Source organism: Solanum tuberosum, unplaced genomic scaffold, assembly GCF_000226075.1.
Source record: "Solanum tuberosum cultivar DM 1-3 516 R44 unplaced genomic scaffold, SolTub_3.0 scf00728, whole genome shotgun sequence".
In the NCBI taxonomy this organism is placed as follows: domain Eukaryota; kingdom Viridiplantae; phylum Streptophyta; class Magnoliopsida; order Solanales; family Solanaceae; genus Solanum; species Solanum tuberosum.
Window position 1 is genome coordinate 96,101 of NW_006239651.1, and position 24,354 is coordinate 120,454.

A 24,354-nucleotide genomic window follows, 5' to 3' on the forward strand; every position below is an offset into this window, starting at 1 on the left:
GTACAACTTCATACCAACTAAATCTTACCAAGATAACTACATAGTTGCAAAGTTTGAAACTTTGGTATTTTTTTATGTCATTGGTGACATCATTAGGAGTAGATTTCTCCTATAAATAGAGAGTCATTTTGCTCATTTCTAGACACACCAAGTTAGAGAGAAAACACCATTTTGAGAGCAAAGTGAGGTATTCCATAGACTATACAAGAAAAATAGTCTGTGAAGAAAAATAAAGTGTGAGCGATATTTTAGTAAAATGGAAACCAAAAAAGTGTTATTCCTTTTGAGTGTGTAGTAGTCACTTTGGGTATTGTATTCGTGACTACACGGTGTAAAATTCCTTACTATAGTGATATCAGTTGTTCCTCTTGGCCCGTGGTTTTTCCCTTATTTAGAAGGGTTTCCACGTAAAATTCTTGGTGTCATTATTTTCCCATTTTATTTCTATCATTTGACCATATATATTTTTGTGTTTATCCGTGTTTTCCCAACAATAATGGCAGCACGTTGGAAGTTGTAATCTGGTCCAAAAGGACAAGATCATGTGCAAAAAGTAAATGTGAGAGGGAGCTAGTTCCGATACGACTTAGCTTGATAGGATTCCATGATTTATCAGCAGTAGCGCCCGTCAATAATAAAGAGATATGGGGATAAGAGATCTCCTTGACGAATACCTCAGTTAGGTTAGGAAAACATCCAAATGACCCACTGGACAAAACTTTATGTCCGTTACCAGCCCCTGACACAGCCAATGAAAGAACAATAACTCAGCAACAGCGCATGTCTCATTCTTCGCAGCCCAACGGTAACACCACAATCACACTGGAAAGATCAAACGCTACTGCAAATAGGCCCCACAACATAGAAACAAACACCTCTCAAAAACAAGGTTTGAACATGGATAAAGATGAGCATTTCGATCTTGTCATTGCCAACCCCTCCGTTCGTCAAGCTCTAAAAGAAGCCATCACCAAGAGCAACAACACCGAAAATCCACCTCCTAAAACACAAACAGCTGGATCAAAGGATAAAACTCTTCAAAACAAAAACAACCAAAAGTCCAAAATTCCCCTGGTTCCCCCAATTCAGACACTCAATCCTCAATCAACAACTCTACCAAAGCTAATACTTCCAAAGAAGAGCAAAATCTGATGCCAAAGAATTGGAAAAACAATATTACTCCATCAAAACCTACATTTGCGCCAAAGGTCAAAGATGATCTGGTAGCCAAAGATTCGAATAAAGCTCCTGTCGATATGGCACTGTTTTTATTGACTTCAGTAAAAAAGTTGATTACAATCATATTTATTGGGAACACCATATTATCATTCTCTAAGAAAAATATTCCTACAGTCATCATTGCTTAAAGACAAATTAAAAAGAAAATCCTCCAGTACAAACTGAAATTTATTCATCAATTGAGTGTTTAAGTAAGTGTACTAAATTTGTTATACCATCACATAATCTAAAAAGGTAATTAACTTTGTTAAGTTGTTGAGAATGAATCCTTACCATCTGTATTTTTTGATCAAAGGATAGAGGAACATGACAGATATGTTCAAGAGAATGAGTAACGGGAACATTTTGTGGTTGTTTGGTAAAGATGGAGGCTTGGGCCTAATTAGAATCAATTGAGTATTGAGAGGTACTTGAAAGTGGACATACGACGGCACCAACAAAACAAAAAACACGATGCATTATAATATGGCGAAAAGAGTTTGTAGAGAAGACAGAATATCAGAATTGCCTGTGCATATTATTCATCAAATCTTATGCTGCACTAAACTCACCGTGAGAGAGGCGGCGAGAAGTTGTATCTTGTCCAAGAGATGGTACTATTGTTGGACTTCAAGACCTAATCTCATATTCCATCAGTTTCAAGGCAAAAAATATATGCCCCTGGAAAATTATGTCAAGTTGGTTGATCAATCTCTGCGATCCCATGTCGAACAAAACTTACATCTTGAACAATTCATCCTTATGTATCGTGAGACAAAATTGGATTCTCACGTTGATACTTGGATTGAATTGGCGGTTAAACTTAACGTCAGAGTGCTGGAGATTTATGCTTCCTCTTTAAGACCATATATCTTACCTGATGTTATTTATGATGCTAAAATGCTGACAACACTGCGATTAAGAAATTGCAAGTTTGAATTTGATAGTAGCACCACTCCCATAAGATTTGATTGTCTTGAGGATCTTTATTTGCATTGTGTCCGCATATCAGATGCTCAATTGCAAAGAATTATCAATAGATCTCCGTTCATCAGAAATCTATCCCTAGTCGATTGCCGAGGAATAAACAAATTGCAAGTTTCTGGCCCAGTACATCTGGAGAATTTGATTGTTGTAGACTGCAAATTCTATAGTGTGATACTTCAGGTCCCAAATCTTCAATGCTTTAAATATGAACAGCATACTGATCGTCCTTGCAAAATTGATATTTTGGATGGTTACAATACTTTACAAACACTCAAGCTCATTGGTGCCAGTATCACAGACCAACAGTTTCGAGATGTATCCTACAAGTTCCCAAACATTTCAGAATTGGATCTAACATGGTGCTTTAACCTGAAAAATATAGAGATTCAGAGTGAAAAACTCAAGAGATTGACTTTAGTAGGGTTGAAGAGTCTGGAAAAAGTCACGATTCAAGCATCAAATTTATTGGAATTTGATTATTATGGTGATAAAATGCCCGTCCCATCTATGAATCCTTCTTCCCTGGAAAGATCCCAACTCAATTTCTTCTCGACAAGCACAAACTTTGGATCAGTGGACAGAAGTTGGTACACAAATATTCATCACTTTGTTCAAAAGTTCAACTATTCTAAAGGTTTGATATTAGTGATATTTTGCCGCAAGGTACTTTCCATTCTTTTTCTGCCTTTGATTTATGCATCATTTGTTGAATTTGGTTTAAGCTATGCCATTCACAAAATTCTTGCAGACCAACAACATCCTTATTTATGAAAATCCAAGAGAAATTGTTATTCCTCCAAGTAATGATATCGAGATATTCATTGCACCCTTACTGGATGTTGAATCGATCATTAGAAAGTTAATGATCAACAATCCCAAGATCATGTCCATTCTTCCATGTACAAATAGCAAAGCACTCCAGGTAACTTCTTGCTTTACCTGGAAATCCTTTCAAAAAACGTCTCTTGTTGTAGACACTAAGACATTGGAGCTTAACAATTCTAAAGGGTTGATATTAGTTATCTGTTGATTTATGTTGATTGTTTGTCTCATAGGCATTATTGTATTCTCTATTTCTTATGTTTTTCTTTAAATACAGGTACTGTCTGCACTAAAAAGGTGTACACAAAAGCAAAAATGTGGTAAAGAATGTCCATTCAATACCGAGTTATTCCACAATCATCATAAATTAAAAGAAGTCAGCAGTTGTACTGGGGCAGTTGAGGAGGGAACGGCCTCCGTTTGGTATTCCTGGTTGAAATCCACCTCTCTAATTGACCAAGCGACTAATCTCATGTTAACATGGGAATTCAGAATATAGAGTTAATTTGTGTGTTCAGAATATGTATGATCTATTACTACTTATATACATTTTCTATTTTGCATTTTTTTGGCTATGTCTAAGACTCCAACTTTGATTACATATTTATACTTGCAATCAAATCCATGAAATCTAAATTTTATGGAATTGTTGGATTGTATGGAAAGAAGGCAATGGATGAAAGTGTGCTAAATTTTACTGTTAACAGGTCTTCATTTCATTATTTTTTGTATTATCACATCTCAAGGCCTCCGTTTGTCGTAGGAAGACCCAAAATTAGAGTATGATGGATCAAGTGTTTGTGTATGTGTGACAAATTCGGAAAATTAACTCACAAAACTTTCAACCCGCCTTGTCCCATTTGAGCGGAGACTTAATACACTCCATGGTGTGACTACTGTTCCTTCTAAAATTCGAGTCAGTCTCCATCAATATCTCCTTGAAACCACACTTCCTAAAACTATTATTTTCTTATCAAAGCATAGATAGAAGCAAAAAGTACCACTGCCATATCGTTCCATGGTATAAAACTGCCTAGTTCCTGCATTTCCTAGGTAAACATGAACTATCAGCGTTTAGTATTAAATATATTGGCCGCTTCAATACCGCACAGAGACGTGATTGGAGTGGTATAACTGTCTAAGCATGTAGAAACTCAATTAAATATCTATCCACGCCTTTCCTTGCATGTTTGAACCGGCAGAAATCAAGAAATGGAACAGAAGTCCCATAACTTGAAAAATGGAAAGTACCACTCTGTTCTGCTCTTGCAAATTCCAATCACTTCTAATCAAGCTGACAGTGGCAGATAATTGGTTCACGAACTCCTGTCGTCATCTTTGGTTGATCTCGAGTTTGAGGTGAAGTTGTCACTCATGAAGCTCAATGATATAGAGGTTGTTTCCATCCTTTTTGCTTTCTATATGATATTGTTGTGGACCTAATTGATTGCTCATTTTCGTAAATTCATACAATATCCAATCATCTTCACCTCAACAAACAAGTCCACTGTATGACGATCCACATTGATTATTCACAACTTGTACTTTATTTTTTCATGCATTAGTATTTATTCAAAGTTTCATTTTAATAATGTTTACTACTATTTTACAAATCATGTTCTACATGACTGGCTATACACGTGTCGAGAACTAGTATATATAAGAGGGACATAGGCCCAGTGTCGTGCCCACATCTTTGATTTTCTTCTAACGGTTCCTCAGCATGGCTCAAGGTAAATTATCAGCAGCTACTTTATCGAATGTTTCGAATGAACGGACATCTCAAAAAAAGAACATACCAAAGAAACATAACGAAAGCTTATTTCTTTCTCCGTGATCAGGTCCGATACGAGATTCAGCTTCATTTTCTCTCTGTTACTGATCTTGTTGAGTGTTCCACTATTTTGTGGATAGTGTAACAAAATACCCATAAGCCTACCCTGTTGATGCAATTGTTGTTTGCAACTGAAACTCATGAGGTTTGTTGTAATAAGTAAATTTACTATGCATCAAAGCAAAAGTTTGAGATAAATAAATAATTGGCATAATACATAAACATGTCATTTAACTTGGCCTCAACTGATATATATGTCCTCTAACTTTATGTGTATATAAGTTGACACATAAATTTGTATAAAATTGAACAAATAAACACATTTGTCCTTGTTTACGTCCTACATGACAGTTTTGTGTCCGATGTAACGTCCTATTTGTATTATGTCGCGTAGGACGTGTGCATTTACTTATTCAATTTTATACAAGTCCAATGCCTCATTTTTGCACTTAATGAAGGTCTGAAGCTGAACCATTCAGATTTCAGCCGCCTAGTAAGTGTATTTGTTTTGGTTCAGATCTAACCACTTAATCATATCATCATATATTATTATAAGTGGGAAGCTTCTAACCTCAAAGTTGAATTACTATTTTATCCTTTATTTAAATATTATTTTTTTTATGTACAAAAGAAAAAAATATATTCTAATAACTAAATACAAAACTGGATATAAATGGGAGCAGTTTTAAGGTATTCAAATGTGCATTATATTATGTAATAAATATATTGGAAGATAGAAAGTCATTCAAATGGATGAAATAGCTTGAGTAAGTTGTTAGCGGAAGTCCAAGCATTTGAAAATTGAAGAGTTATCTTGATGACACTTATTTCACATTATTATTGCCAACTTCAATGTAATTGTTAACAATTATATATATGGGGATGTTCATGGATTATTTGATAGGCATAGCTTGTGAAACACTGAATGCAAGGAGGGAGTCAAGCCACTCAAGAATTATTTTTTCATGCTCTCTTTGATCAGTAAGTTTAATAAAAACAAATATGTTGCTTCTATTTCCTTAAATAAACATTTCATATTTATTTTTTTGAATTTTTGACAAGAAAGCTCTTTTACATGTATTCACCATCTTGAAATGTGTATGCATGTTTACTTATGAATCATGATTCGAAATACGAAGGTTAAATTATCTAATTATTTTATATCATTTCATGAATTAAAATAGAATATTTTTAAATTCTTTAGAATAAATTTTACATATTTATACATTACAATCAAAAGTGACAGGAAATTCACTTTTAATTATTTTGTGTTTGTAGATAACCCTTTTATTTATTTACTTTTTATGAATGAAAATGTGGAAGTAAGAAAGAAAACTATAAAAATAAAATGGTGGGAACATAAACGAAAGGCGAAGACAAGAATTAAGGCAAATGATGCAAAATAGTAACGTTAGGGGAAAATAATAATAAAGTAAGAGAAAAAAAGGATAAATAAAATTAAAATATGATAAGAAGTATGAAAAATAACCATGACCAAACTATTGTAATTTTTTGTTCATGCTACAAAGGAGAATAAACATACTATGTCATGTGAATGTAATATGGAGACAACATATATACTTGTTACAAGTACATATGGTAATTCAAACTTCGGTACAAATTGAGAAGGTATTTTATGTGTGTATTGTCCCTTTCTTAGAAAAGTAACAAACTAATATATTGCAGGTTTCGGCCTAATAACATAAAAAGGTAAATTATTTATCACATTAAATTTTGTTGTTCAAATTTGGCAGGTTACCGAAATATCTAATTATTTGGCATTTACATTTTACAATAAAGAAGTCATTTATATAGGTTGATTGTTCATTTATTTCATTTATATTTTTTCGTTAAATCATTTGTGAAATTCAGCACAATGTGATTTTAATATAACTCCTACCACATATAATATTTTCGTGGGACTCACGTGCAAAGCACGTGTTCAGGACTAGTACCTCTAAAAGCATCTAGTATAGAGTCTGAAAATCATTCAGACTTGTTTGCTGGTCTTCATTTTCTTTAATATTGAATTCTAATTATTACAAACTAGGTAATTTATCCACGCTTTGTGTGGGCATAAATAATCTCATTAAGCTTTTGAACATTCTTTCTAATATTCGACTGTTATAAGAAAAAAAAAAGAGTAAATTTTAGTAGGCTTAAAGAACATTTCAACAAAAATTAAGTGATTTGACATTATCACATCTCTCAAGAATCATAAATATATAATGAATGACCAAAAATATCTTGAAATCTAATTATTTTTATCTTTTACATGGTTTTATCATAATATATGTTTTGGTGATCTAATTCTCTTGTTAATATTGAGTGATGTTTTTAGGAAGCTATGAAGCATCACTTTTTCTATTTTTTGTACATGAAAAATATAGAATCTAAAAAATTTATGCTTAGAATATACTCCTTGTGAAATATTTTTTTATGTGAAAGTCTTCGAAAATAAAATAAGTTAAGACCGTTAAATATTTACACCACAACAACATTAATAAAAAATTTAGAGACAGTCTATTTGTCTGAGGTCAAACCTTCGCCACTTTTCGTAAATGTGTAAGACCTCCAATTTGATTACACATTTATACTTGCAATCAAATCCATGAAATCTAGTTCTAAGCTAATTTTGCTCACATATGAAGTAGATTTTGCGCCATATGTTGTTTAGCAGTCTATCTTTAGTATCAATGGTTATGACTTATGAGTGTAGATGAATTGGAAAATATAAGCTTGTCGAATCTAAATTACTATATCCATCCACACTTTTCCTTGTATGACTTAACAGTGCAGAAATTAAGAAATCTAACAGAAGTTCCATAACTTGTAAAATGGAAAGTAACACTCTGTTCTGAACTCTCCTCAATGAAGAAGATGGATTGTATATAAAACATTATAAAGAATTCATTTGTACAAGAAAATGATAAACAACAATATAAGGAAAATGTTCAAGTACCTCTAGACTATGACCGAAATCTTAGAGACACACATTAACTAAACTAAGGTCATATTACCCTTGAACCCATTTTTTTGTAATTTTGTGGACTTTTTGGCTTACATGGCATTCAAATATCTCTCACGCGCCTCAATTGCGTGGAGTCACGGAGTGTGCCACGTAAGACAAAAGGTGTACAAAATTAAAAAAAAAAAAAGTTCAGGTGTAATAGGACCTTAGTTTAGTTAAGGTGTGTCTCTGGAATTACGGTCATAGTCTAGGGGTACTTGTGTCTTATCCCCAACAATATATAACTCAACTGAAGTGGACAGCTTCTACACTAGCATGTTATTTTCATTTCCATCAAAAGATTCTGCATCCACTGAATTAAAATCTTATTAACTCTGCTTTTCATTTATTCCTGTTGATTGACCCAATTATTCTTGAGAATTTCAAGCACTTTTAAATTGCTGGTTCCGTTCACCAACCCGTTGAAGGGAATCATCCCTGAAGAAATTGGCAAACTTACTGGTGTACTAATTATGAATATGTATAACAATGGTCATATTCCAAAAACCGTCCAAGGCTTGTTGAACCTTCAAGAACTCAACCAAGGTGGCATCAAGATAAAAGGAACTATAACAGATGTTATCTGCAATTTAAAGAATCTTGCTGTATTTCAATGTTTCGTCCAATTTATTAAGTGGGCAAGTTCATATTAACGTTGAAAATTTAAAGGCAGCAATCATTTGATCTGTCAAAAAAATGATTTTGATGGTAAGATCTCTAGCAGAACTAAATCTACAAAAAAGTCAAGAAGAAAAAGAGTACTTATTGGTTTATATACTCTATTGGAGATTGAGTTACTACGTACGTGCATTGGCCATTGGATATGTGGTGTTAAGAATGCGAAAGATAAAAGAAGAACGCATGTCAAGTAGATGTGTGTTCAGTAAAAGGCTTGAAACAATTTCCTATTATGAGTATTATTGTATTCGAGTGTGTTTGGTATGAAGAAAAATGTTTTCTTGTAAAATAAGTTGGCTTCTAACTTATATTTTCATGTTTATTTGGTGGGTGAAAAATATTTTTTTCTTTTTGTCCAGAGATTAGAAAATATTTTTTTTATTTTTGTCCACAAGTAGAAAATATTTTTTAGAAAAATAATATATGACATGGAGACCAACCCCAATAATCGATCTGGTATCCGACCCCGACACTCGATCCAGGTGTTGATCTCAACATCCAATACAGGCCGACCCCTACCTCTGACATGGATCGGATATTTGAACTAGGATCTGACCATGAGCCTGGCCCGAATTAGCACATGATCCTAAGGCCCAACCCAAGACCTCAAGATCCGACATCCGAACCTGGACACGATCCCGATGAAAGATATGTAATCTGATTCCCAACCTGACCCCAACATCCAATTCAGGATCCAACTCTTGAATCGGGATCCGACTCCGACACCGACTCAAGACATGTCCCCAACTCTGAAACCGATCCCGACCCGAGACTAGACCCCAACCCAAGACCCGATCCTGACTTGAGACCTGACACCCGACTCCCGATTCGACACCTGACTCCTCATCCCAACATCTAACTCGGGATTCAACCTTTAAAAGGAATCTTACTCTGACATCCAATCTCGAGAATTGTTTCGGCCTGACATGAGAAATGACCTCGACTCTCTATCCAGAATTTGACTTCGACACCAAACTTGAAACTCCATCCTGACACCTTATTCGGGACCCAACCCAGATATCTGACTTGTGTTTGGCTAGTTCATTTGAAAAGTGCTTTTGATAAACAAATTGTGTTTGACTGATCTTTTTTAAAAAACTGTTTTTGAGAGTCAAATTACAAACAAACAAAAAAAGGTAAGTATCAATGTACTTTTAATATTAATAGGAAACAAAAATCTGATATACCCCTAAACTTTGACATTTAGAGGTGATATACCCCTCATTATGAAAGTGCTCATATATACCCTTATCATTATATAAATGTCTCACATATACCCCCACCGTTACAAAAGAAGCTCACATATACCCTTCATCTAACGAAAGTGAAAAAATTAGTTTTAAATTTATATTTTGACATTAATTATTTTTTTTAAAATCATGTGGGGATATATGATCATTCTAGCTAAGTTCAAGGTATATTTTAATCTTTTTCATACATAAATTATTTTTTGATTTCTTTGATTATCATTATTTGAGTTTCTTATTCTTTTTTTCTTTCGTTCTTTAGTGTAAAGAAATAATTTAAACTAATTTTTTTGCGGCTATATTGTAATTTACCTTTTGTATTTGTAAGAAAAATTGGGCATCTATAATAAATTTTGCAAGAAAATTAGTGAAACATAAATAAATTTGACCATCAAAATAATAAATCTAAATTAGTCACTTAATTAGTCATTGAAACAAAAAAATCAAAAAAATAAATTATATGTGAGGAGCATCAAATATAACCACATATGGATTATATTTTATTTTTAGAAAATAATTAAAAAATTAAATTAATTTTTTTTTCACTTTGTTTAGAGGAAAAAGGTATATATGAGTCATTTATATAACAGTAGGGGTATATATGACCCACTTTCATAACGAGGGGTATATCAGCTCTAATCAGCAAAGTTGAGGCCTGAGGGGTATATCATGTCATTTTCCCATATTAATATTATTTTATAAAAAGAAACTATTTTCAATATCTATTACAAAAAATTTAATGAAAATTTTATTTTAATTAAATTAAAATGTACATATTCTTAAATTTAAAAATCATTCTACAAATTAAACCACTATATACGGAAAATTCACCACAAAAATAAATAAACCCCTTCATATTTTTTACCTTACAAAAATATCATTGTTACCTTTATTTTTAACTCTATAAAATAAAACGTAAAATAATATATAAAATATAAATAATAATATATCAACATAAAATAATTTTTTTTGAATGAAACTTAACCAAACTTATGAGATATGTTAATTAAATAATCGATATATTGGTAAATATTTATATATGAAAGAGATATTTTAGTCTTAAAAAAATAATTTTCTGCTTCTACTTTTTTTTTTTTTAAGAAACACAATTTTTTAACTTCTTCTCAACGATAGTAAAACTACTTTTATTTTTATTTAAAAACAATTTTAAGAATTTATCAAATCACTTAATTTTTCAAAAGAAATATTTTTACGCTCCCAACAATAATATCAAACAGACTCTTAGACAAGTTCTATTTATGCACACACCTCCAAAGTAAGAAAGACATATACGCTAAAACACTTTGGACTTGTTTCGTGTCTTGAACTTTGAATATATTTGTCCAAGCATGTCAAGTGAGTGGCTATTATTTAAAAGTGGCTATTTACTTAAGATATGTTGGAGGCTACTATTTAAAAGTGGCTATAAACCCTAACAGCAAACGGCGGCACCTACCAAAATCAGAAACCCTAATGGAAGAAAGTGTTGATGGAGAAGACAGAATATCAGAATTGCCTGTGCATATCATTCATCACATCTTATGTCGCACTAACCTCGACCTCAGAGAGGCGGCGATAACTTGTGTTTTATCCAAGAAATGGCAGTATTATTGGCTTTCAAGACCTTATTTGCTGTTCCGTCAATGTAAAGGCAACAATTGTATACCCCTGGAAATTTTTGTCAAGTTGATTGATCGACCCCTACGAATCCATGTTGAACAAAACTTACATCTTGCAAAATTCTTCCTTGCATATCGGGATCGAGAATTGGATCCTTATTTGGATCATTGGATTGAATCGGCTATTAAAGTCAATGTTTTGGTGCTGGTGATTCATGCTCCGGATATTGATTCGTCGTATTATAGCTTACCTGATGTTGTTTATGATGCGAAAAAGCTCAACACATTGTGGTTAAGCAGGTGCAAGTTTGAATTTGATATTAGCACCACTCATATAAGATTTTGTTCTCTTGTGGCTCTTTTTTTGTATAATGTTCATATTTCAGATGCCCAAATGCAAAGTGTTATAGATAAATGCCCATCCATCAGGAATATAAGAGTACTGGCTTGCAAAGGTATGAGTAAATTGTATGTTGTTGGACGGTTACATCTACACTCTTTGGCTGTACTATTATGCAAACTCGATAGTGTGATTGTCGAAGCTCCGAAACTTGAATCCTTTAGTTATACAGAATGTATTGATCAGGGAAATTTTCATCCTTGCAAAATTGATATTTTGGATGGTAACAATACTTTACAAACACTCGAGCTCACTGGTTCCAGCATCACAGACCAACAGTTTCGAGATGTATTCCACAAGTTCCCAAACATTTCAGTGTTGCATCTAACAAGATGTTATAAGCTGAAATATATAGAGATTCAGAGTGAAAAACTCAACAAAGTCATCTTATCGAAGTTGGATAGTATCAAAAAAATCATGATTCAAGCCCCAAATTTATCGCAATTTGATTTTGAGGGTGATAAAATGCCCTTCTTATCTATGGATTCTTCTTCCCTGGAAAGAGCCCGACTCAATTTCTTCTTGCCGAGGACAGTAATATCAAACTTTGGAGATGTGGATAGCAGTTGGTTCACAAACCTTAATCACTTTGTTCAAAACTTCAAATATTCTAAAGGTTTGATGTTAGTAATATTTTGCCGCAAGGTACTTTCCATTCTTTTTGTGCCATTGATTTATGCATTACTTGTTGAATTTGGTTTTAAGCTATGTCATTGGCAAAATTCTTGCAGACCAAAAACATCCTTATTTATGAAAATCCAAGAGAAATTCTTATTCCACCAAGTCATAATGTCGAGATACTCATTGTACCCATCCTGAGCATTGAATTGATCATTGGATCATTATTGCTCAACCGTCCCAGCATCATGTCCATACTTCCATGTACAGATAGCAAAGTACTCCAGGTAATTTCTTGCTTTACCTGGAAATCCTTTCAAAAAAACGTCCCTTGTGCTTGTAGACACTAATGCAGTAGAGCTTAAGCATTATTGTATTCTCTATAACTTATGTTTTTGTTTACATACAGGTGTTGCCTGCATTAGAGCGGTGTACACAAAATCAAAATTGTGGTAAAGAATGTCCATTTAGTACCAGGTTTTTCCACAAGCATCGTATATTAGAAGAAATCATCAGTTGTACTGGGACATCTGAGGAGGAAATGGCCTCCATTTGGTATACCTGGTTGAAATCTACGTCTCTAATTGGCAAAGTGAATAATTTCATGTTCAAATGGAAAGAACAAGCTTAGACCGAAGAATCTTGGGGAATTCAGCATATAGTGTTTATTAGTGTGTTCAGAATAAAGTTCAGTTAACCCGCTTGTGGCTCTGTCAAATCCATGAAAGGTTCCTTAACCTTGCTCTAGCTCTAAATAAATTGTGCTCAAATCTGTGGTTTAATTTCATTTGTTCGATTGTACGGAATGAAGTTTAACTGTTAACAAACAGCATAAGAGGTCTTCATTTCATTTTTTTTTTTCTGGCTCTGCCTCTTCTTCACATTCCATTCAATTTCTCTCATGCTTAGACTACTTGGAGGTGATTAAAAAGAAGTGAGCACTTGAGGTAGAGAGATGTAATGATGGATGCATATGCCTCCTACTTGTTCTGAAATCTGGTATATATTCACTGTCATACTTGAAATGTAATATGATTTTTCGTATAACTTTCTTTGTCATCTGATTTATCATTATCAAGATTTTCAATTATTAGCTTCCGCAGACTCTTTAAAAATATCAATGGGTGTGTGTTGGATTTGCCAAAAGTAGTGTATTTTTGGAGAATCTGACACGGATCAACACCTCACATTCTTTATGAGAACTTCTAAACACATCCTCCAATTGCACATTGAAGACCTTTGCTGTCAAAAAGGGCACCATCCTTAAATATCCCTTTGTGTAGACCATGTCGAAGCTCCCATTAAAAAGCAAGTTGCTTTTGTTGTATTTTTTTCTCTTTGACCTCTTGAGAGATTTGATTACGCATGGTGAAACATGAAACTCAAAATCACCACAGAGTGCATAATTGGACAAGAAAAATTGACTTGTGGCATCTGCAAAAGGATCACCACTCCACCAGTGGGAATCTGTCCACTGAGTCTTTTAATGACTTTAGAATTTCACCACTAAGATTGTTATTGCACAAATCAAAGATCCTTAATGAAGCAAGTGGAGTGCTTTTAGTTAAGAGTACTGTAGTAATTTTTAGTACTACAAGTTGTATTAGTGAAAGTCAGGTTAGCAGTCCTTTCAAAATCTTTTTCATTCCATTTTCATCGCATCAATGTCTTCTACTTGAAGTTTGAATAGACGATAGTAGGCATCCTTTGTGACAATTTGTGTCCTACGTGTATTATACCACATAGGACTCATGTGTCAAAGCTTCTTTTAGATTTTATTTAGTCAAATTTCAATGTACCAACAAAAAAAGAACAAGAAACAATTTTCTTGGAAGTCAATAAAAGATTGAACTTTAATTTTTAGAAAGTAGGTATATGAATTGTTCATGGCTTCCCATTATCTCAAGACCTTAGTGGAACAGCATTAACCAATAAATGGGGGAAATCTCTGATCTGTTTGGATGATTTTGAGAGGACATCCAAATAACCATCTTAGTTAAGCTATATAAACTCCTAGTTCCTCCATTCTAAAACACACAAGATAGAGAAAAATATAACCATCTAGCCTTAAAATACAAATCTTCTCAATGGGAAGCCAATTGAAGAAGCAATGGTCTCAATTTGCTTGTGCTTTGGCATTTTTCTTGATTGCCACATGCACTATGGCATATTCTCCATATTCTTCTGAATCAACAGATTCTACATACAATAAAGTACCAAGCACAGTAGCTAAAAGTGAAGACTACAAGGTACCCTTAGTGCCTAAACAAGAGTACAAGGTACCTTCTTTGGCAAAGAATGACTACGACAAGAAGTCATCAGTTCCAGAAGATAACTATAAGAAGGTGTCATTTGTTCCAGAGGTACCCTCAGTGCCTAAACAAGAATATAAGGTGCCTTCTTTGCCAAAGAATGACTACTACAAGAAGCCATCAATTCCAGAAAATAACTATGAGAAGGTGCCATCAGTTTCAAAAGATAATGACTACAAGGTACCCTCAATGCCTAAACAAGAATACAAGGTGCCTTCTTTGTCAAAGAATGGCTACTACAAGAAACCATCAGTTCCAGAAGATAACTATAAGAAGGTGTCATCTTTTCCAGAGGTACCCTCAGTGCCTAAACATGAATACAAGGTGCCTTTTTTGCCAAAGAATGACTACTACAAGAAGCCATCAGTTCCAGAGTATAACTACAAGAAGGTCCCATCTGTTCCAGAGGTACCCTCAATGCCTAAACAAGAATATAAGGTGCCTTCTTTTCCAAAGAATGACTACTACAAGAAGTCATCAGTTTCAGAAGATAACTATGAGAAGGTGCCATCTGTTTCAAAAGATATTGACTACAAGGTACCCTCATTGCCTAAACAAGAATACAAGGTGCCTTCTTTGCCAAAGAATGACTACTACAAAAAATCATTAGTTCCAGAAGATAACTACAAGAAGGTGCCATCAGTTCCAGAGGTACCCTCAGTGCCTAAACAAGAATATAAGGTGTCTTCTTTGCCAAAGAATGACTACTACAAGAAGCCATCAATTCCAGAAAATAACTATGAGAAGGTGCCATCAGTTTCAAAAGATAATGACTACAAGGTACCCTCAATGCCTAAACAAGAATACAAGGTGCCTTCTTTGTCAAAGAATGACTACTACAAGAAACCATCAGTTCCAGAAGATAACTACAAGAAGGTGCCCTCAGTTCCTAAACCAGAATACAAGGTGCCATCTTTGCCGAAAAATGACTACTTCAAGAAACCATTATCTTCTCCATCACCACCACCTCCATATTATTAAATTTTCATCTTTCATGTTCAATATGTTTCAAGGAAGTCCTCCAGCTCAACATATATAACCCATAGGGTTCTCATACTATGAGTTGGAAGGCATGATATCAAAATTTGTAATTCTTTATTTGTTTTTTTTTTTTTTTCGTTTCTTTCCTACTTCTAGTTACAATTGTTTTGTCATTTAAATTCTATTTTCAATGTTTCCAGAATTTTTTTCAATTGAATACAAGTTCTTTTTAATGAAAGTTTATATATATAGATTCACCAATTCTTCCCGCAATTGCCAATTATTTTCTTCTCATAAAGTTAATAGAAAAATAACAAACATCAGTGAGGATTTAATAACCTATAGATATTAAAGAATTTAGTAGCTCTTTAGATCATCAAATTGAGGTTTGAACTGACAAATAAGATGATCTATATACATATATAAATCTAAACAAAATTGGTAATTAAGAATCAAAGTGAGAAATATACCTATCTAACTAAATGTATATGTGAAAGACACATTTCTTGCCTCTATCGATTATTTAACCTAAATACTGAATTTCTCGATGTAAACACATATATTATATATTGATATAATATAATCTAAACATCGATTTTTTTGTGTGGAGTGGGGGTGTGGGTGGGGGGAAGTAGGTAGATGAAATGAGCAAATCAACTTTGGCGATTCCCAAAATCCAATAGGTACTTTTTGGAAGGTCCGTGTTCCACTCCCTTTGGTAAACATTTAATCCTTTCATTTTCATTAAAGGTGACCACAAAAAAAGAATTTTTTTTTCTAGTTATAAAGCAAAGTTTTATGGTAATATATATTCACTTTCTGTAAAGTGATTGAAAAATAATAATAATAATAATAATAATAATAATAATAATAATAATAATAATAATAATAATAATAATGTTCATTTCACTTTTTCTAGTTTTTCTTAGTATGAGGGTCAAGTAATCTAAACGTCCGAGGAATTCTTGTCTATATAAATAAACAAGTTTTGATTAACATTAATGGAGTATTACATAAAATATAGTTTAAAATAATTTAAATTTAAAAAAATACAATCTTTAAAATTTTGACCTTAGTTAAATTTATTATTTTATATTTCCTACGTCGAAATATATTTGTATAGTTATTACTCCCTGTTATTTTACTTGTGTAAATAAATATTAGAGTTTTGATTATTATTAATAAAAATATTTTTTTTCATTATGCTAATTTACTTCATTGTAAAACATCATTCGCTCATATACTTAATTAATATTTCTCACTTTTTTCAACACCAAAAAATAATGTTTATGCTTTTATGACAAAATTGTTACATTAGTTAAAAAAAAATCATGATTTTTAAAGAAGTAAAAATTAATTGATAATGAAAGGGTATAATAGGTATTTTAAAAAATTGATTAAAATAAAGGAGGGAGTTTGATTATTATTCAAAGTTGAGGAGGAGTTTGATTTTTACAGCAAAGTTGGGGAGCGAAAATGATTTTCATCCATTAATTATATAGCCGCGATGGTTTGGACTACCTTTTAAATATTAACAAGCTTAGGTTTATATGACTTTAGCGGTTGTTTATGTGCATTTAGCAGCCATTATAAATTTTAATGGCAGATTAATAAAATAAAGTTTATTGCGTGAATTTAGCAAGGGTTTATGAGAATTTACAGACATTTAGATAAAATTAACGACGGTTTATGATAATTAATTAGCGGCATTTTGTAGGTGAATTTAATGGCGGTTTAGGTGAATTTAGCGGAATTTGATGGTAATTTAGGTGAATTTAGCGACGGTTAAGTTGAATTTACTAACAGTTTAGATGAATGTAGTCGTGGTTTATCTAAAACTAGATAGTTAAACGAAACATAAAATGAAAAAAATGATATTGGAAATAATAGCTTCCAATATATTATAATTGGTGATGCAAATTATGTATAATGTATGGTCCAATGATTTGAATTTTGAGTCGTGCTCAAAGTATCAAAAGTACATATAACTAATGGACCCAACCATCCAAATAATGAACAATATATATATTTCAACTTAAAAAAAATTATTTAGTCAAATATTCAATGTACCAACAAAAGAGAACACGTACAACATTCTTGGAAGTCAATAAAAGATTGTTCATGGCTTCCCATTATATCATGACCTTAGTGGAATAGCATTAACAAAGAAAATGGGAAATTCTCTAATATGTTTGGATTATTTTAAGAGCATTCAAATCATCTTAGTTCAGCTATATAAACTCCTATTTCCTCCAATCTAAAATACACAAGAAAAAGAAAAACATAACCATCTAGACTTAGAATTCAAATATTCTCAATGGGTAGCCAAATGAAGAAGCAATGGCCTCAATTTGCTTGTGCTTTGACATTTTTCTTGATTGCGACTTCTACTATGGCATACTCACCTTATTCTTATGAATCAACATATACAACATACAATAAAGTACCAACCATAGTAGCTAAAAGTGAAGAATTCAAGGTACCTTCAGTGCCTAAAAAGGAATATAAGGCGCCATCTTTGTCAAAGAATGACTACTACGAGAAACCATCAGTTCCAGAAGATAACTATAAGAAGGTGCCATATGTTCCAGAGGCACCCTCAGTGCCCTCAGTGCCTAAACATGAATACACGGTGCCTTCTTTGCCAAAGAATGACTACTATAAGAAGCCAACAGTTCCAGGAGATAGCTATAAGAAGGTGTCATTTGTTCCAGAGGTACCATCAGTGCCTAAACAGGAATACAAAGTGCCTTCTTTGCCAAAGAATGACTACTATAAGAAGCCATCAGTTCCAGAAGATAGCTATAAGAAGGTGTCGTTTGTTCCAGAGGTACCCTCAGTGCCTAAACAAGAATACAAAGTGCCTTCCTCGCCAAAGAATGACTACTATAAGAAGCCATACCATTTTTCGGTGCGGAACTGGTAGTTGGGGAAGTCATAGGAGTAGTAGTGTGGTAAGTGGTAGTGTGGTAGGTGAATAACTTATTTTAAAGATTTTATTATAATATCTTTTTACTAAGTGTCTTAATCTTGATATCTCTTTAATATTATTTTTTGGTAGTGTTAAATTCATGGTAATATGTAGTAATATTTATTGTAATATTCTTCCGATAGTTGTTTTAATCTGAATATTTTTTAATATTATTTATGATATATTCTAGATATAACATATCTTGGGTTCTTTGATACATATATAAATTTTCCGCCATTAATTGTTCTAATAATTTTATATCTTCCATAGCTTCTATCCAATATTGTAAATATTCGTAATTCATTTTAATCTGAATTTATTTCTAAATCGTACCATTCTATTCTTTCATTATCTAAATATAGATCTTGTAAATTTATTTCATTCCATTCCTAATTTAATATATCTACTGATTCGTAGTCAAATATTTTTTCCCATATGATTCTTCTTAATTCAATTATCTCTATACCGTTAAGTATATATAAGATTAAACTATAAGAAGATAACTATAAGAAGGCGCCATCAGTTTCAAAAGATAATTACTACAAGGTAGCTTCAGTACCTAAACAAGAATACAAGTTGCCTTCTTTGCCAAAGAATGACTATTATAACAAACCATCGGTTCCAGAAAATAACTACAAGAAGGTGTCATCTGTTCCAGAGGTACACGCAGTGCCTACACAGGAATACAAAGAGTCTTCTTTGCCAAAGAATGACTACTATAAGAAGCCATCAGTTTCAGAAGATAACTATAAGAAGGTGTCATCAGGTTCAAAAGATAACGACTACAAGGTACCCTCAATACCTAAACAAGAATACAAGTTGCCTGCTTTGCCAAAGAATGACTATTACAACAAACCATCAGTTCCAGAAGATAACTATAAGAAGGTGTCGTTTGTTCCAGAGATACCCTCAGTGCCTAAACAAGAATACAAGGTGCCGTCTTTGCCAAAAAATGACTACTTCAAGAAACCATCACCTTCTCCATCACCACCACCCCCTTACTACCATGAATCATCTTCAACTCCTTCCCCATCACCACCACCTCCATATTATTAAATTTTCATCTTTCAGATGTTCAACATGTTTCAAGGAAGTCCTTCAGCTCAACGTATATAACCAAAACGGTTCTCATATTATGACTTAAGGCATGATATCTACATTCGTAAACTTTATTTGTTGTTTTTTCGCCTTCTCCTACCTTAGCTTGGGTTGCAATTGTATTGTCATTTAATTAAATTATATTGTATTTTTAATGTTTACACAAAATTGTACAATTGATTATTGAGAAAAAACTCAAATATGTCATCAAACTTTGAAAATAGGCTCATCTGTGCTGTCCATTAAGACATTAGCTCATCTATGTCATTTTCGTTTGAAAAAGGCTCATCTGTGTCATTATTTGTCAACTAAAAACAATTCCAAATTTGCAAAACTATTTTTTTTCATGTGGTTAATTATGATTCTGCCATGTCATTAATTAAATCATTTTTTAAAAGGAAAAAGGCTCAACTATGCCATCGAACTTTGACAAAAGGCTCATCTATGTCATCTGTTAAAAGTTTATCTCATCTATGCCATTTCAGTTAACAAATAATGGCGTTGATGAACCTTTCTCAAATGGAAATGATATAGATGAGCCAAACTTCTAATGGATGGTATAAATAAGTCTTTTCTCAAAGTTTAGTAGGATTTTTAAGCTTTTTCCGATCCCTTGATTATTATGTGTTAGAAGGCATGATATCACAGTTCTTTTTATTGAGAGTTTATGTGGTTTCATCTATTCTTCCAGCAATTGTGAATTTGTAATACTTAATGTTAATAACAAAACACTGGAACATACAATTCATGGGAGATAAAAGAATTAAAGTGAACCAAGTAGTGAATAATTTTAGTCAGATAAAATGAAGCCGCAGACAAAGTTGGAATAAGAAAATGTGACTCAAAAATTTGAAAAGTTTATATAATGATATCGAAATAGTGTTACGCTGAATTTGATAAGTTGCTATAATGATATTAAAATAGTGTTTAGTTTTAGTTCTTGAAATTTGAAGAAGACAACAAAAAACAAATTTGATCTTTTTATAAACACACAACAATAAAATTTACATAATGTAGAATGTTTGACTATTTGAAAGACTTTAGAATAATCAATAATGAGAGAATAAAAATAGTGAAAGGGAAATAAAAAAAAGTAAATATAAGAATAATAATGTTGGTTTATGATAATCGAATATAAATGAGAATAGTCACATAAGAAAATATGCTACAATTAACTAAACACTATTCTATTTCTCAATTATTACAATATTACTTTGTTTACGATAAAATGTTACGGATTTTTCATAACCCCTTCATATATTAAAGCATTTAGAGGCAATATATATATATATTTAGGTGCATTTAGCAGCGATTAATTGAATTACCCCTTTGGATATTAAAGTTTTAGTGGCAATTTATGTTCATTTAGCGGCAGCTATTGGTGCATTCTACGTTTATTTAGGGGTGGGTTTATATTAGAGCCGTCAATATGGGCTAGGCCCGTTGGGTCTGCCTGACCTAACTCATGTTTTGATAGGGTTGTTTTAAGATTTTTGGAGTCCATTCAAGAAAAAAGTTTTTTAGCTTGGTCTGAATAAGTTTGCTAATTTGTGGGGTTTGAGAAATATGGGTAGGACCGGCCTGTGGGCCAAATAAAAAATTAATTAAAAAATAAAAATAAAATAAAGTATTAAAAATAACAAGAGTTCAAACTCAAAATCTAATTAAAGTTTTAAATATTAAAATTTTAAAACAAATTATGTTTATAAAATATGTACTACATAAAATAAAATTTTCCTAAAATTTCTAGGGAATCACTACGTAAGTTGTAGCCTATATTATATTGTCATATTTTTTATGTGTTTTATTATGATCATTAGAAAACAATTAGGTTAATATTTCTATTTAGCTATTTATATTTTTACTTGAAATCAAACTTAATAAATATTATAAAGATAATTTTATATACCATGTAATTTTGTCTTGCCGATATTTATGATAATATTTTTAAATTATAATTTGATTTAAAAAATTATAAAAAATATATTTTTTTTAAAAAGTGGGTTAACACGGCACAACCCGTAGCCCACGTACTTGTGGGTTGGGTTGACTGTTTTCAGGCCCACAAAAAAAATGGGCTAGCCTAGTCTGTCCCGTAAAATTTCAAAGCCTGTATGAGTTGGATTGACAGCTCTAGTTTACATGCATGTCTTTCGCGGCGGTTTAGGTGAATTAATTAGTGGCAATTAATTATGTGAATTTAAGAGTCGTTTAGGTGTATTTAATGGCGATTTATTAATTTAGCGATGGTTTGTAGGATTTAGCGGCAGTTTAGGTACATTTTACGTAGGTTTGTCTAATCGCAACACCCCGGTATTCTCTTTTTATCTATTTTGCAGAAGTTTTGGCCTTCAAGTAGAATTTTTTTTAAATTATATAAAATATATATTCTAATGCCAGTACTATTAAGATATTATGAGAAAAAAACAAAAATAATCGTTAAGAAAATTTGATTGAGTCAATTATTTGATGGTACTTAAGGCTCAGTCCTAAGGGAATGGAGTAATCTCTCATAGAGAACTCTCCAATTAAAATGGATCATACATGATGATAAATTTAGATTAACTTGAATCAATAAATTACGAGTAACACAGACTGTCAAATTAAATAAACAATTTAAATTTATGTAATTAGAAACAATAACTTCCATTTATTTTCTTGTTTGTATCAAAACCTAATCAAACACATAATGATGTGAATTATAACTTGTAAGTCGTGCTCAAAGCATCAAAAGTAGATGTACCTAATGGTTAATATTTGTTAGGCCGACACACATCTCAACTTTCAAAAATTTATTTAATCAAATTTTCAATGTGCCAACAAAAAGACCTTAGTGGAAGCATTAACCAAAAAAAGGGGAAAATCTCTGATATGTTTGGATTATTTTTGAGAGCATCCAAACAGCAAGTCACCATCTTAATTAAGCTATATAAACTCATAGTTCCTCCATTCTAAAACACACAAGAAAATGAAAAAAAAAAAACATTTAGAATCCAATTTTCTCAATGGGAAGTCAAATGAAGAAGCAATGGCCTCAACTTGCTTGTGCTTTGACATTTTTCTTGATTGCCACATGCACTATGGCATATTCACCTTATTCTTATGAATCATCAGATTCAACATACAATAAAGTACAAACCACAATAGCCAAAAGTGAAGACTACAAGGTACCCTTAGAATCGGAAAAGGAATATAATGTGCCATCTTTGCCGAAGAATGATAACTACAAGAAGCCATCAGTTACAGAAGATAACTACAGGAAAGTACCCTCAGTTGTTGAACATGAATACAAGGTGCCCTCAATGCCTAAACAAGAATACAAGGTGTCATCCTTACCGGAGAATGACTACTACAAGAAGTCGTCAGTTCTAGAAGAAAACTACAAGAAGGTGTCATCTGTTCCAGAGGTACCCTCAGTACCTACACAGGAATACAAGGTGTCATCCTTGCCAAAGAATGACTACTACAAGAAGTCACCAGTTCCACCAGAAGAAAACTACAAGAAGGTGTCATCTGTTCCAGAGGTAACCTCAATGCCTAAACAAGAATACAAGGTTCCATCTTTATCAAAGAATTACTACTACAAGAAGCCGTCAATTCCACAAGATAACTATAAAAAGATGTCATATGTTCCAAAGGTTCCCTCAATACCTAAAGAAGACTATAAGGTGTCTTATTTGCCAAAGAATGACTACTACTACAAGAAACCATCAGTTTCAGAAGATAACCACAAAAAGGTGTCGTATATTCCAAAGGTGCCCTCAGTGCCTAATCAGGAATACAAGGTGTCTTCTTCGTCAAAGAATGACTACTACAGGAAGCCATCAGTTTTAGAAGATTCCTACAAGGTGGCATATGTTCCAAAGATGCCCTATGAGCCTAAAGAAGAATACAAAGTGCCTTCTTTTCCAAAGAATGACTATTCTAAGAAGTTATCAGTTCCAGAAGATAACTATAAGAAGGTGACATATGTTCTAGAGGTACCCGTAGTGACCAAACCAGAATACAAGGTGCCAACATTGCCAAAAAATGACTACTTTAATAAACAATCAGTTCCAAAAGATAACTACAAGACGGTGTCATATGTTCCAAAGGTGCCCTCAGTGCCTAAACATGAATACAAGGTGCCTTCTTTGCCAAAGAATGACTACTACAAGAAGCCATCAGTTTCAGAAGATAACTACAAAAAGGTATCATTTGTTCCAAAAATACCCTCCATGCCTAAACAAGAATACAAGGTGTCGTCTTTGCCAAAAAATGACTACTTCAAGAAACCATCACCTTCTCCATCACCACCACCTCCATATTATTAAAGTTTCATCTTTCATGTACAACATGTTTCAAGGAAGTCCTACTACAGCTCAACATATATAACCAAATTGGTTCTCATATTATGAGTTGAAGCCTTGAAGGCATGACATCTAAATTTGCAATTCTTTATTCATTGTTTTTACCTTTGCAATTGTTTGGTCATTTAAACTGTATTTTGAAAGTTTCTAGAGAATTGTGTCAACTGAATACATCTTGTCCTTTTCATTGAGAGTATTTATGTATTTTCC

General features: G+C 32.7%; 3 protein-coding genes and 1 pseudogene across 3 annotated transcripts; all 4 read left to right on the forward strand.

Annotated features, from left to right (window-relative positions):
* The first annotated feature begins 11,172 nt into the window (after positions 1-11,172).
* LOC102602045 (F-box protein At3g59000-like) lies at positions 11,173-13,480 on the forward strand. The gene is made up of 3 exons (XM_006367123.2): positions 11,173-12,460; positions 12,547-12,720; positions 12,843-13,480. Exons 1-3 carry the CDS (start codon positions 11,270-11,272, stop codon positions 13,062-13,064), a joined length of 1,587 nt encoding a protein of 528 aa, XP_006367185.1. The 5' UTR covers positions 11,173-11,269; the 3' UTR covers positions 13,065-13,480.
* A 1,005-nt stretch (positions 13,481-14,485) lies between these two features.
* Positions 14,486-15,771, forward strand: LOC102602371 (periaxin-like). The gene has a single exon (XM_006367124.2). It carries the CDS (start codon positions 14,521-14,523, stop codon positions 15,724-15,726), a length of 1,206 nt encoding a protein of 401 aa, XP_006367186.1. The 5' UTR covers positions 14,486-14,520; the 3' UTR covers positions 15,727-15,771.
* Positions 15,772-18,043: 2,272 nt separating this feature from the next.
* LOC102604393 (extensin-3-like) lies at positions 18,044-19,753 on the forward strand (annotated as a pseudogene).
* Positions 19,754-22,800: 3,047 nt separating this feature from the next.
* On the forward strand, positions 22,801-24,144 carry LOC102602713 (periaxin-like). The gene is made up of 2 exons (XM_006367125.2): positions 22,801-23,088; positions 23,233-24,144. The coding sequence occupies exons 1-2, from the start codon at positions 22,801-22,803 to the stop codon at positions 24,106-24,108; spliced, it is 1,164 nt and encodes a 387-aa protein (XP_006367187.1). The 3' UTR covers positions 24,109-24,144.
* The last annotated feature ends 210 nt before the right edge of the window (positions 24,145-24,354 follow it).

Coding starts and splice junctions, on each gene's coding strand:
- LOC102602045 (XM_006367123.2), top strand. CDS start 11,270: ATGGAAGAAAGTGTTGATGGAGAAGACAGAATATCAGAATTGCCTGTG. Junction 12,461..12,546: donor TAGTAATATTTTGCCGCAAG/GTACTTTCCATT, acceptor AAATTCTTGCAG/ACCAAAAACATCCTTATTTA. Junction 12,721..12,842: donor CAGATAGCAAAGTACTCCAG/GTAATTTCTTGC, acceptor GTTTACATACAG/GTGTTGCCTGCATTAGAGCG.
- LOC102602371 (XM_006367124.2), top strand. CDS start 14,521: ATGGGAAGCCAATTGAAGAAGCAATGGTCTCAATTTGCTTGTGCTTTG.
- LOC102602713 (XM_006367125.2), top strand. CDS start 22,801: ATGGGAAGTCAAATGAAGAAGCAATGGCCTCAACTTGCTTGTGCTTTG. Junction 23,089..23,232: donor TTGTTGAACATGAATACAAG/GTGCCCTCAATG, acceptor CAGGAATACAAG/GTGTCATCCTTGCCAAAGAA.